General features: G+C 37.3%; 1 protein-coding gene across 1 annotated transcript in view; it reads left to right on the top strand.

Annotated features, from left to right (window-relative positions):
• Nucleotides 1-12,088, top strand: part of LOC139959469 (uncharacterized) — a 93,094-nt gene extending 81,006 nt beyond the window's left edge. The window contains exons 12-16 of the mRNA XM_071957127.1: nucleotides 2,657-2,725; nucleotides 3,906-3,995; nucleotides 4,906-4,989; nucleotides 6,207-6,284; nucleotides 8,310-12,088. Coding sequence (XP_071813228.1) covers nucleotides 2,657-2,725; nucleotides 3,906-3,995; nucleotides 4,906-4,989; nucleotides 6,207-6,284; nucleotides 8,310-8,395 — 407 coding nt within the window. The 3' untranslated portion in view covers nucleotides 8,396-12,088. The remainder of the gene's footprint in view (nucleotides 1-2,656; nucleotides 2,726-3,905; nucleotides 3,996-4,905; nucleotides 4,990-6,206; nucleotides 6,285-8,309) is intronic.
• The last annotated feature ends 2,310 nt before the right edge of the window (nucleotides 12,089-14,398 follow it).

Genomic DNA, 14,398 nt, shown 5'->3' with positions numbered 1-14,398 from the left:
TATTATGGGTACTCTCTGAAAAGTGAGGGCCATTGTAAGCTGGGAGTGTGGGTGGGGGGGGGAGGTACAGCTGATGGCATGCTAAGAAAAGTTAATGCCATGCTAACAAGAGTTAATGACATGCTAAAACTTCACAATTAAAGTGTGGATAAACTTAATATGTTGTGTGTGGCAATGCATATTAGTGGGAGAATCTTGCTGTTCATTTGGAGCCATGATCAGTGATCAAAGCTTTAATAAAAATCTTGTGTACAAATTTTGCATTAACTGTTTGCAATGTTGCAGGTGACAGGCATTTACTAAGTCTGTTGGTTTTGTAGTTATCATTTTTGAAACCATAGCTACCTTGTATTATATTTTGCACAGGATCACAGTTTTATCCAGTCGAAGCAACGACAGCTGGAGAACCGTTTGTAGGCGCCCCCTCTATGACTCCAGATGCCTCCACCACCTCTTCCCCTGGTGTTAGCAACACTGTTGGAGGGCCGACTGGCTTTGAAAGGGGTAAGGAAGGGTTTACATTGTAAAATAGTTTACATTCGAGCGACCATTATCTAGAGTCGGAGGAACAAGGTATTGAGACGGTGTTTCAACTAATAGTGTAAACAAATTTTCATCTCAATACATGTTTAGCATTATGTGGATCACATATAATGTTAGACTCCATGGCTGATTGGTGTCATGACTAAAAACAGATTTTTTTTTTTGGTTGATTCTTCGATTACCAAAACTTTTCCAGTTAATCAGAATGCATTATGATTTGTTATCGAACTCACATTGGAGAAAGACAGCCAAAAATATCTGGATGTACACTGCAAAGTGAGGGCCATTTTAAGCTGTAAATCCCAAATACAGCTTCCAATGGTATTAATGCAAGCACCGACTTCCTATGCAGCTTATACCATGCTGTGAAAAGTTTCTAAACTCTTAATAAATGGAAGCTATAGAAACATTTTGCTGCAGTCATTTGAGGTCAGGAAAGGTCTTAATCAACAGCTAGGTCAAAAGTGAAGATGCTTACTCCAAACTTAAGACTGTGTGGATGCAAGAATGTCATATTGGGCCTGCATATTCCACAATTAGTTCAAAAACCTTGTAGATCACTTGGAGCCTTCATTATTAGTCAAAGTTAATCAAAATCTTGCGTCCAAATCTTACTCAAACTGTTCTCATGCAGCAATTAAGTGGTACAGAATCGCTAAACTCTGTTTGGGTTTTGTGGTTATAATCTGCCAAACAATAGACACCTTTTATTTTATCTCCACAGGATCAGAGTATTATCCAGTAGATGCAACAACTACCGCTGGAGAATTATCTACAGCAGTCCCTTCTGAGACTCCTACAGCGACTACCAGCCTTATTGACATTAACACTGACGTACCTCAGTCTGTTTGGCATTGGATCCTAGTAATTGTAGCATTTATACTTGTTATACTTGGTATACTTGTTAAATGGAGATGTAAAGGCAAGTCAAATAACTACAAAAGTGATTTTATAAATTAGTCGAAGGTATAGACAATCACCAGTAACTCATAAACAGACACATTTTGATGGAGCTATATCAGATTATTGGTTAGACAAGGAGATTCAACCACATGCATAATCACAGAAATATTGATCAATTACTGTCAGTAAAAGGATCGTCTGGTGGCCCAAAGAAGTTACCTTAAAAAATGATAAATAATTTTCCAAACATGTTGTCAAAGTATGAGAACGATAATGTTGCGTTTGACAGAGAAACAATTTTTTAATCGTTAAGGATGGACATTTCCAATATGATTTGAACAGTACAGAACGTGACGTCATCTACCCTAATGCAGATTGCGACATTAACCCATGCTCCGTACAGTACCTACAGTAATCACAACAAAAACCATGTTTGTATACAGATTAATTTCTTCCTTAATTTTCGGTGAAATTTCTTATAAATTAGATAGGTTTTCAAAAACTCCTCAAGCCGCCATGTATGTAGTAGATCGGTGGTTTCGTGGTCTTTTAGTAACACAAGATATGTTTTAACAGCAGACTCTTTGTGGTTTATACATCGCGCTATCCAGCTCCAACGTGAGGAATGTTCACATGTAGGCTACAGTAATCACAACGAAAACGGCGTTTGTATACAGATTAATTTCTTCCTTAATTTTCGGTGAAATTTGAGGTCAGTAGTAAATGATCATTAACTGAAATATCCAAGTAACATCATGAACTTGTTGCTCCATGTTCATTAAGGTAACCATTCCATATGAAAGAATATCTGTAGGTGGAATTTGAGCTGGGATCACATGACTTGTGATCTTTATTTAACATTCTGAATAGAGAGTCAATGATGTAGCATATCAATATTAGTATTGTATCTTGATTGGCTGTGAGGGAACATGTCCTATTGACAGTGCATTTCAGTTCAATATTTCCATTTAGTACCTTAATTACCTTAAGAATTGCACACCCACCAATATCTATATCAACCTTGTATACTCAGTGACCCAAAAGTACCAGAATTTAACTGTATTAAACCTATCTGCGATCCAATGTAGCAGCTCAACAGCACCGAGTCTCTGCTGGATTGCTGCTCTAGTTTTATATTTTATGATGAGCATCCTTCTATCGAATAAAGCTTGACATCAACTTTGCAATAACTGACTTTTCTTTTTCACAGGTGGTTGCACAGGCAGTCCAGGTGTGAAAGGTGACACACATAAGGATGGTGTCACAGTTTCCTATAAAGGTATGCAACATGTGGTTGTCCGGGATTGATAGCTATCATGAAGTAATTTACTAGTCCTACAAGATGATTCCGTGATTACTTAAAAATGATGCAAATACATCTGTTGATGTAATCACTAAAATTTGTCAATAATTATGGATGGATAACTGTAGTAAATGGTGGCAACAAGATACTGATTGGCAAATAGTCTGACACCTCTCCAAACTTCAGCTTTTGATTATCAGGATGCTGTTTTTATGTGCAACATTTAACACTTTCATACAGCCAACAAGATATTGAAATACTATAAAGTTGATCACAAATTTTGAATGGATTTATTTGTTTTAAAATCAGATTTTTTTTAAATTTGGAATTGTTTTTGTTTCTGTATTCATTTGTGTAATTTCATGCTGTGTTTGTCATGGATACACAAGTATGTTAATTTTGTGTGTGTGTTAGCGTGCGTGTGTGTGTGTGCGCGTGGTATGCACGCGATACAAGTAGTCATTTAATGAACAGAAGCCCTTTGAACAGTTAAAATTAAGTTTGAACTTCTACTTGTCATCAACATGCCTTCATAGCATGAATAGACAAGATTGTTCTCTGTGCTAACTCACTTCGAACATCTTTAATGAATCTCATACTTTGGGCAAGTTAAGACCCTTTAATGAGTTGTGGGTTGCAACTATTTGGTCAAGGTCAAAGGTCATTTACAGTCAACCTGAAAACTTTTGGAAACATGCTAGTTGATCAGTTTAGAATGGATTGATAACATACTTGGTGTGTAGAAACTCCTTGGTGACTTCCCGTTTGCCAGTGTTTTGGTGGCGGTCAATTGGCGTTGGCAGTCTCTTTCAATAAGGAAACAGCTGCTAATTAGACGAACTGTATTTTAATTAGTTCACCTTGTGAAGTCTCCATGGATACCAAGGTACTATAACAACAATACTGAATAGCTATAGAAATATTTCAGAATGGATTTAAGAAAATGTGTAACTTTCTGAGGTTCTTAAGATTTAAGGAATCACAAAGCCTCTGGGCCTTCCCTGCATCATCTGTAGTCCTCCAGAACCCTTACAACTCCTTTCCCCCTCCCATTCCTTTTCCCCTCGCCTTACTAAGTGATAGAAGAATATTTAAACAGGATTCATTCACCATATGCCACTTGCCAATTCATAATTTTTTTGATATACATTTTTAGCCGTTGACTCAAAGGTTACCACTACCTTCGTTCGCGAGAAGAACAGCACTGTTCCTGTCCAACCATCGGAGGAAAGTAACCAGGCAGAAGGTATGATAACTTCTATTCTTGGGTATGGCAAGGAAAGGTAACACAAGTTTATTATTTCCTCTGCACCATGTGAAAGGATTGTATGTTCCCACGCTTTTGATTCACCACAACCACAATGGGAGAAGAATGTAGATTCGATTCAACGCTATTCATAGCCTGGGAAGGTGCGCTTATCTACCGTGTAATGGTATCCCAAGTCCCTCAAGCAAGTTTGTACTAATACTGTTCAATATAGTATCCAGTTTTGGGAGTTAACATCAAACAGTTTACCCGCGGTTAGCTTAGGGGGACGACGTAATTCTGTTTTTTCACTTCGCTTCTTGCATCTAACAAAACCTCCTGTTATCATGTTAAACGATTGATAAGAAAGATTAATTGTCTCGACTTAATATAAAAAGCAAATCAACATACTTTTGAACCACTTTGGCCGTTTCACCGTAGGTGAAAACTGGAAAGTGAGAACAATAACATTAGGATTTGTTAATTGTGAGTTCTACGTACATTCGGTTAGTCTGGCTAGATAATGGTTGAGCTTCATAATGGTTCAGTTTGAAAATGCGCCCAAGATTTAACAAATGCAATAAAACGATGATATCAAGGCGCCAAATACTCCTACAAATGTTTGGCGACAATCTTCAGTAGTTCTACTGCATTTCTGATTAGGCAAACATTCTTAATCATACTTTTGCGAAAAACCCGAAGCAACTTTTTTTCCCTGACCGCATGTACCATACGTGCTAAAATAATCACTTTGCAGTAACTAAACTCTTTACCGCAACCGACTAAAAGCAAGTCTGATTTCCAGCGACAGGCGCGGCAAAGTCAATTGGACTTAAGTGTGTGATTTTGAAACAGGATGCATTCACCATTTTCCACTTGATAATTTACCATTTTTCTTATACATTTTCAGCCAAACTGCGCAAATACCAAACTGCGCACAAGGAGAACAGCACTCGTCCTGTTCAACCATCCGAGGAAAGTGACCAGGCCGATGGTATGATAACTTCTATTCTTGGGTATGGCAAGGAAACGTAACACAAGTTTATTATTTGCTCTGCACCATGTGAATGAATTCCTAATAACATTTATACTAGCTAGTAGCTTCTGTCTATGGTTAATGTTAAGCCCAGCATGACCAGTACACGCTTGTATGTACACAAGCACTATAAATAAAGAATGTTAGCCAGGCTAAGCTTAATTTAAAAGCCTAAAATTCAAGACAGTTTTCCACCATGCCCTCTTCACTCGAGTTGGTTACAGTTGACTCACTCACAGTTTCTGTGGACACCAAGGTACTATCACATTAATACTGAATAGTTGTAGTAATATTTCTTTCCACAAAATAGTTCAACAGTGGTATTTATGTTAGGTTCCACCTGGCCACCATGCTGGATTTCTCAAATGAATCACACATTTTGGAAACCCAACTCAAGGTGCATAAAACAGTTGCATCTTAAAACGATCTCTTCTTCAATAATATCTCACAAAGTAGATGTACTATAACCTTCAGATCAGCTGATGATATGACCAAACTACTTGTGGTACCATGGCAACTAAAACCTCCTAGCAACCAACTATGTATTGTCCTACACTGCATAGTTTCAATTTTGCAGAACTTGAAAGGATAGACATGAAAGCATCCTATGTTTTGCTTCTATATGTGGTTTGAAACTTTAGGTTCAATGTCAGGTCAAATGCAAAGCTCTACTTTAAGATCAAATTTCTGTATCAGAAGTAGATGCATTTGTGATTGAATAGTTTAAAGAATACCGGCATAGATTTGAATTTGAAATTTACCTGTACTGTTCTTAATTGCTTAGATCTAATTCACACACACTATCATTATTCCTGTGTCTTGACACTTTTTGGTGGGCTTCTTGTACAAGCTACGGCTTCCAGGCCCTTCCACCATTTCCTCTCCGTAATTTCCATCATTTTACTTTTATATGATTTATTACGTATTATTTTCTTTGCATGGTATTGTCTTCACCGTCTTATTATTATATAGACATTGTGAGGAAATGGAAAAAATAAATGAAATGAAATGAAAGGAGTACTGCATCAAACATAGGCCATGCAGGAATCAAGTTTCATGTATTCACATAATAAAAATGTGGTTTTCAATGAAGAGCTGTTCTTAATGTGAAGTTTGCAAAAAGCAGTAAGACAGCTGAATACAACTAGATCAATTTGATAATCCGACTTTTTCAGGGAAAGCAATATCCAACTGTGCTAAAGGGCGTGGTACAGCTAAGCCCGATGGTCGCAATGGGCCTCGCACTGCGGAAGGTGAGTTCATACATGTTATACAGTTGTTGATTCCTCATTTGAAGGAAATGTGTTGCTGGCAGCCTTGTCAATCTGTTTGTGTTTATATATATATTTGTTCAGTGGCGTAGGAAGGTACTTTTGAGTGGGGGGGGCTGAAGACTGATGGCCGGCCTGGGGGAGGGGTCTAAGGGGAGGGGGTGTCCCCCTCCCCTTTGGATTTTTTTTGCATTTCCAGGTGGCCTCAGATGCAATTTGGTGCAATATAGCACACTTCAACACCCAATCCATTTTGTAAACTTAATTTTGTATTTTCTCCTAGCCTTAGATGCAATTTGGTGCTCCAAATGAGATTTTTTTCTCATTTGGAAATGAAAAAGGGGTTTTCTGACTTGCGAACCGGGGGGGCGGAATGATACTTCCGCCCCTCCACATTTTTCACTGGGGGGGCTGGCGCCCCCCAGCCCCCCCTGTTCCTACGCCCTTGTATTTGTTTATGTAATCAGTTTATTAGAAATGTTAATACTGCGAAGCATGTGACATTTAATGTGTGTGTACCGCATGCCAGGGGAATGAGAAGCCATCATGAAGTGAAAACTTAAGCATAAGGTACAGGGCTCTGTTAAATAGTTAGCGAGGTTGGTAGTTTACACAGGATCACAAGTGGAACATTTCATCATAGTTTGTCAATGGTCACTTGTCAGAATTGTCCAGAAAAGGTCGACTGAGTGTGGATCCGACTTTGGTAAATAGGATTTGGGTTTAATGTTTGGTCAATGGCATCTGACAACAGTCTAAGAAATCCGGCGAAATTGCCCAAAAGACTGCACAGTCCATAAATTCTATCAAACCCATAAGAGAAATGAACCAGAGTATTTGGAAATATTGCTGCTTTAAAAATATATGAAATAATGCACTGGACTGTTGGGTTGTGGGATAGAAAATTGTGTTAATTTAAATAACAGAAATCATTCTCAGATAAAATAAAAATTAAAGTTTCGGGCTATTTTCAATCCTTAATCCTACTATGTCATCTAAATTGGATATTTATCTTAATTGGATATTAAAGTGCTTTTAGCGATTTAGAATCTTGTGTGTATCTTGACCACATTCAGTACTTATTAGGCATGTTTTCTTGTTTACAACAACGTAGCATCATTAGTACAGGTTTTGCAACACAGAATCCATCCACACGAGGTGATTATTTACATGTAATAAAACTGTATGATTGTTCAAACTTAATCCAACAAATTAATATAGAAACGATCTTTGTTTTAAAGTTTCTTTTATAAACAGTACCATATGTTATGGTTGATTAGTTTAAAGTAGTGCATGAATGAATGTGTGTGACACCTATTGTGAGCAGAAAAATCCTTTTTTTAAGAGGTCAAACAACAATTTGAGGTCATCAGAGGCCAAATTCTAAACATCGGCTGGCAATAACTCCAAAGGTTATGAACTCCATACTTTTAATGTATTTGCACTTTTATGTGGTTGAAACACTCCATAGTCATAGTGTAGTGGTGGAAGCTTAGGTCATTTTCGATCAACAGGGGTCAAAGGTTGAAAACCTCTGAATAAATCATCAAATGTAAAACTTTGATTTACTTTATTCCTAGTATAAAGTAGATTCATCTTAGTGATTATAAGAACTCTGTTGTTTTCTGTGGAGGTCAATAAAGGTCAAAGATAAGAACCTTACAAACACAAGCATCTCGAAAGTAAAGTTTGGATGAACTTAATGTGTAGGTCCGCTGATTCGTGTTGCAGAATCAATGTAATCTTCAAATGGTGTTTGAGCAGTACTAATACGAACCATACATGTGTCAGCAGTCACAAAACGTATAGTATCGGTCATGTGGTTTACCTTGCAACATTATAATAGAAATGAAAGTATACTTTGAATTTCATTTGTGAGTCCTTGTTAACATTGTCATTCAATTATTTGTACACTGTACTTTATTTTATGTTATAAAATGGAAATTAAGGGAAATGTTCTGTAATTGGCTGTAGTTTCATTGTTTTTATTTCCTCCCTCTTTGACAGCTATTTGCTCTGGCCGTATGGCCGTATCTGGTGACCCTATGAATACCGAAATGCATCCTGTGGACCAAGAAAGTTCTGGAGAGTGAGATTTCAAAAATGTTATTTGTTTTGTGTTTTTGGTATTTGGTCTTCAGATTGGATGAATTCCTTTCATTTGAAATTCCACTTACATTCACCAACATGAGATTCTTTGTTTTGCATCCTGTGGACCTAGAAAGGTCTGGAGAGTAACATTTCAAAATGTTATTTGGTTTGTCTATTTGGTATTTGGTCGTTAGATTGTATGAATTCCTTTAATTTCAAAATTCCATTTTCATTTACTACCAAAATTCTTTGTTCTAGTCAAGTTCAGTAAGAAAATATTGACAGTAAAGATATCCTAAGCTTGCATAACCAAGCCATTCCAACTCTTAGAATAGGGATACTTAGGATAAACAACTCCTCCGAAAGTAATTGGATCTCAAGTCTGATTATAAGATTTAGGTATCCTATCAAAAGTAGAACCAGGCTCTTTGGGGGCCATCAATGCAGCCAGACTGTTTGTGTCATTATTTTCTTTGCAAAAACAATGGGCATTGCTTGCAAGGGGCTTTTCTATTTCAGTTTTTTTTTTCTTCTTAATATGGTGCATTTTGAGGATCAATTCATATGTAGTGAGCCTATACAAATGACATCAAGGTGCTCTTACTATTGTTTGTGCTGTTTTGGCTAATGTTGTCGTGAGGTGCTATGTTCCATTTCATTTGAGAGGAGTCGTGTGTGATCAATTAAGTAGTTGTTATTCCTCCAGTTGAGGTTCATGTTTTCTTGCCTGTTTGCCAAAGAGGTTTCACAATCAAATTCTGCAATATTTGTACAGGGTTTCATGATGTATTAAAGGTCTAAGGACACCTAGCCAATTTGCCCCCATATTCAGTACATTTGTTGTGTCTGATAATTCCATTCAACAATCTGTTGAAATTGTTTCGAAAAGCTCTTTTTGTTTACAAGATATACACATTTGAAGTTTTGATAAATCTGGGCAGACTCCTGAAATATGACATAAAGTGTTGCACTCATCAATCAAAAGTTCTTATTTTAGCCCTTAATAAGTTAACCCCTAATTACAAGCCCACATATATGATTTGAATAATGTGATGTTCCTCTTTTCAAAGAAGAAAAAATATGTCCAAAAAAAATTGCCTTAGGCCACAACTCTGTGTTCAGTGTCCTTGAAACAAAGGTTTAAAAAAAAGGAATAACATAACAGAAACTTAGGCAGTCACTCCCGTTACATCATCAGTGGGCATAATTAGCTTAATGTTTATTCATAAATGAAATTAGAATTTAGAAAAAGACTTGATACTTAAAATGGTCAATGTTTGATGGATTGTGGTGAGAATAGCAGCTATTTTCATGATTTCTAATGCCTATTAAGCCCGGGTCACATCTGCGCGATTCAACACGCGATTCAACTCGCAATACAATTGAAGGTTGAATCGCGTAGTTAGACACGGGTATCAACTTGTTGCGCAATAAAAGTTGCGCCGTCGATTTGCAATAGAGCAATGTCTTAATCAGCGCAACTTCTTTGAAGCAACTTTTCTGATTCGCGTGATTTTAGTTGCGAGTTGAATCGCGTGTTGAATCGCGCAGATGTGACCCAGGCTTTAGAGTGATTAGGACAATGTTGTTCCTATATAGGTGTCCATAGACCTTTAAGAAATGTTCCCATCTAATGCAATATTTTCTTTATTTATTGTACTTGAGCAAATCTGTCCATTAAAAGGCTACAGTACTTTAGTTTTACAAGGTAATAAGTACATTCTCTCTGTAGATTTTCTTTTTCTCTTTTATCAACATTCTTTTAGCTTTTTATTGAGTTATACATTATATCTTACGTTATTTATAGTTTGGACAAAGAATTTAAATATCAAGAATTGGACATGCCAATAATGAAATAACAATTTCAAATGAAAATCACAATTTATTTTTAACTTTATACTAGAAGTGATGCAAGGTCTGTATGTATGCAAGTATAGAATTTTCTCTTTCTTCTACTTCTTTTTTTCTCCCTTACTTAATGAAACAGAAAATGAAAAGATCACACCAGGTTACAGTATTATGTATGTGTTGCTGCCATTAACATCAGTATTCTTTGAGAAGTAACTTATGTTTACAGCAGAATGATTAGGAAAGCCGTTAGCATGGAAGGAAGACAACGCATATCATCACCAAGTAATTGTTAAGTTAATGAAGGTTGTGTATTCCAAGTGTAATCAAGGTCCCAATCATTCCACCTTGAGAATCGATGAATGAATTGTAGCAAAGTGAAATTTTGTTGTGTGCACCCGTTGTATTAGCATGTCTTACGTAATAGTTCGTAATAGCCAGTTTGTAGCGTTAGTTGTTTCCTCGTGTATTCTTCAGTTCTGAATACGTTGTTGTATGGCGAACATCGTCCCTGCAGAGCTCCGGGGCATCGCCTCGTTATCCCTTTCATAATTTTGGTCATATTTAATTAATCTTGGGTCGTCAATAGCCCAGAGTTTACCTGTATCCTTATTATCTGGAGTCCGTGAGGAGATGTCACCCTTCTCAGAGGCAGGATGCCTCAGGTTTTTAGATGGTTTGACTTCTGGCTCGAAGTCGCTGGTTACCAAGATGGCGGACCTACTATAGTATATAGCGAGCTGGCGAGAGATGGAGTTTCTTGATGTCCGCGAGCTTCCTGTACCGCGAGCGAAGAGTCTCCTTCGTCTTATTATTCGCGAGCGAGCTGACTTCAGTATAGTAAGAGTTTAAGTCATACATATTGTTATTGTTAAATGCCGTACGTACCCTTATTGTAAGTTGATTGAGTTGTTGTGTTGTAATTGTTGCCCCTCTGGCTAGGTTGTACTTCACTGTACAAAGTACGTATGTTAGGTTGTGTATTTGGACCTTGGTCCTATGGGTTTATAGGGTGTGTTGTGTACACTGTGTAGATCAGTGGTTGTGTATTGTTAAGCACATGGGTGCTAGTAGTATTGCGTACTTTTATACTTTACTGTAGAGTGACAGTATCGGTTAGGTTGAGTTTATATCCAGAGAGTTATTAACAGTTACGTGAAGTATACAGAAAGTAATTGAAAGTGTATTGTACTGTATTGACAGTTCAGTGGTTTTGAAAGATGATTTATTGTACCTGTATTTGAGTATTGTACTACTCGCAGTGTAAAGAGTGTACGTATTTGTATTTTGTATCTTGAACATGATTGTTACTATGGAGTGCCAAGTCTCTTTGAGAGTTTGTGGGTTCAGGAGGTGAAAATTCCTGCTGTCTAGGAACAGTATGGTGAAAAGGCCTATAATGAGTTGCAGCGGCATGTGTTGCCCTGACCATTACGAAGGTGTCAAAATTCCTCGCCTGTTGGCAAACGTTTAATATTATTTATGCAGTTTATTTCATAATGTTCATTTTACATTATTCTTGATACACTTTATACATTTTTATACTGTATTGTACGAGTGCTACTGTATGTCGTATTGCAGGATACTATTATTGAGTCTTTAATTGTATTTGTGTATTAATATGTCACAGTTTGGGCATAGGTTCTGTGAATATTTGTCATAGGTCAAGTATAGTTTGTTCCCCGAATTAAGACAGAGTTTAAATAAGAGTAAAGAGACCCTTAAGCCATTTATTATATAAAGCCATTTTATATTGTCATGTGTCATGACTTATTCTTCATTTGTATATTTTCATATTATTGTAGAGTTTGTAATAAAAAGTCAGCCGTTGTTTCAACGCAAGAAAACTCTTGCCTCCTCATTGATAACTTATGAGTTCGAAGCGTAGGACCCTAAATCCGGTAATTTCCCCCGCAATCCGCGGTTCGCTTCAATGGTGTCAGAAGTGGGATGACGGCTTGACTTTTTGTTGCATTCTCATCATTTATTTTGTTAATTCATGTTTGTAGTTGTTTCTGTACTGCCGGTACAGCGGGGAACCGTTCAGGTTTATCACATATTGTATTTTCACTGTTTCACAAAATTTCTTGTATTTTGTTTTCATTAATGACAGTGAGGTCATATGTCATTAATTGCGGGAAACTTGTAGCAAAGTGAAATTTTGTTGTGTGCACCCGTTGTATTAGCATGTCTTACGTAATAGTTCGTAATAGCCAGTTTGTAGCGTTAGTTGTTTCCTCGTGTATTCTTCAGTTCTGAATACGTTGTTGTATGGCGAACATCGTCCCTGCAGAGCTCCGGGGCATCGCCTCGTTATCCCTTTCATAATTTTGGTCATATTTAATTAATCTTGGGTCGTCAATAGCCCAGAGTTTACCTGTATCCTTATTATCTGGAGTCCGTGAGGAGATGTCACCCTTCTCAGAGGCAGGATGCCTCAGGTTTTTGGATGGTTTGACTTCTGGCTCGAAGTCGCTGGTTACCAAGATGGCGGACCTACTATAGTATATAGCGAGCTGGCGAGAGATGGAGTTTCTTGATGTCCGCGAGCTTCCTGTACCGCGAGCGAAGAGTCTCCTTCGTCTTATTATTCGCGAGCGAGCTGACTTCAGTATAGTAAGAGTTTAAGTCATACATATTGTTATTGTTAAATGCCGTACGTACCCTTATTGTAAGTTGATTGAGTTGTTGTGTTGTAATTGTTGCCCCTCTGGCTAGGTTGTACTTCACTGTACAAAGTACGTATGTTAGGTTGTGTATTTGGACCTTGGTCCTATGGGTTTATAGGGTGTGTTGTGTACACTGTGTAGATCAGTGGTTGTGTATTGTTAAGCACATGGGTGCTAGTAGTATTGCGTACTTTTATACTTTACTGTAGAGTGACAGTATCGGTTAGGTTGAGTTTATATCCAGAGAGTTATTAACAGTTACGTGAAGTATACAGAAAGTAATTGAAAGTGTATTGTACTGTATTGACAGTTCAGTGGTTTTGAAAGATGATTTATTGTACCTGTATTTGAGTATTGTACTACTCGCAGTGTAAAGAGTGTACGTATTTGTATTTTGTATCTTGAACATAATTGTTACTATGGAGTGCCAAGTCTCTTTGAGAGTTTGTGGGTTCAGGAGGTGAAAATTCCTGCTGTCTAGGAACAGTATGGTGAAAAGGCCTATAATGAGTTGCAGCGGCATGTGTTGCCCTGACCATTACGAAGGTGTCAAAATTCCTCGCCTGTTGGCAAACGTTTAATATTATTTATGCAGTTTATTTCATAATGTTCATTTTACATTATTCTTGATACACTTTATACATTTTTATACTGTATTGTACGAGTGCTACTGTATGTCGTATTGCAGGATACTATTATTGAGTCTTTAATTGTATTTGTGTATTAATATGTCACAGTTTGGGCATAGGTTCTGTGAATATTTGTCATAGGTCAAGTATAGTTTGTTCCCCGAATTAAGACTTATGAGTTCGAAGCGTAGGACCCTAAATCCGGTAATTTCCCCCGCAATCCGCGGTTTGCTTCAGAATAAATAAATAAGGATGACTTACCTGTCTACTCTGTCTCTTTATTGGCTATGTTAAAAGAGAATTATATATCAGTCATTTGTGTAACCAAGTTTAGTAACCATGGCGACATTTTATTTACAGTAGAAGGGGATACATTGCAGTTTTTGGTAACAATGCCGAAGGCTCAGTAACCTTTGTGCTGACGGGTGTATGGGTGTGTGTTTGTGACGGTCAGCTTGTAAGCATGATATCTCAACAAGCACAACTTGATCAATGTCACGTTTGGTAGGTAGATGCCCCCATGATGTGCAGATGTGCCCAATTGTTTGTAGTTCCCATCTCATGAATATTTATGAGTGGGCCAGGCTTAACATAAAATTCCTAAACTCTCAATATCTCTTCAACAGTATGTCCGATTTAGTTCATATTTGGGCTTAATGGGAAACAGTAAAAAACAGCTTGTAAAAGTGTATCTCATCAACCACAAGTTGAATCAATGTCATACTTGGTAGATAGATGCCACATGATTGAAATTGGTAGAGGTCAAAAGGGGTCAACGGGTGTCTGAAAATCATTTAAACATGATAACTTCAAAATTATAACGTTTGCACCCAGCTTGGTGTAGGTCAGAGTTCATTTA

This window comes from Apostichopus japonicus, chromosome 19 (genome assembly GCF_037975245.1).
Source record: "Apostichopus japonicus isolate 1M-3 chromosome 19, ASM3797524v1, whole genome shotgun sequence".
Classification (NCBI taxonomy): domain Eukaryota; kingdom Metazoa; phylum Echinodermata; class Holothuroidea; order Aspidochirotida; family Stichopodidae; genus Apostichopus; species Apostichopus japonicus.
The sequence above is the reverse complement of the archived record's forward strand: the minus strand, read 5'-3'. Positions and strand labels throughout refer to the sequence as shown.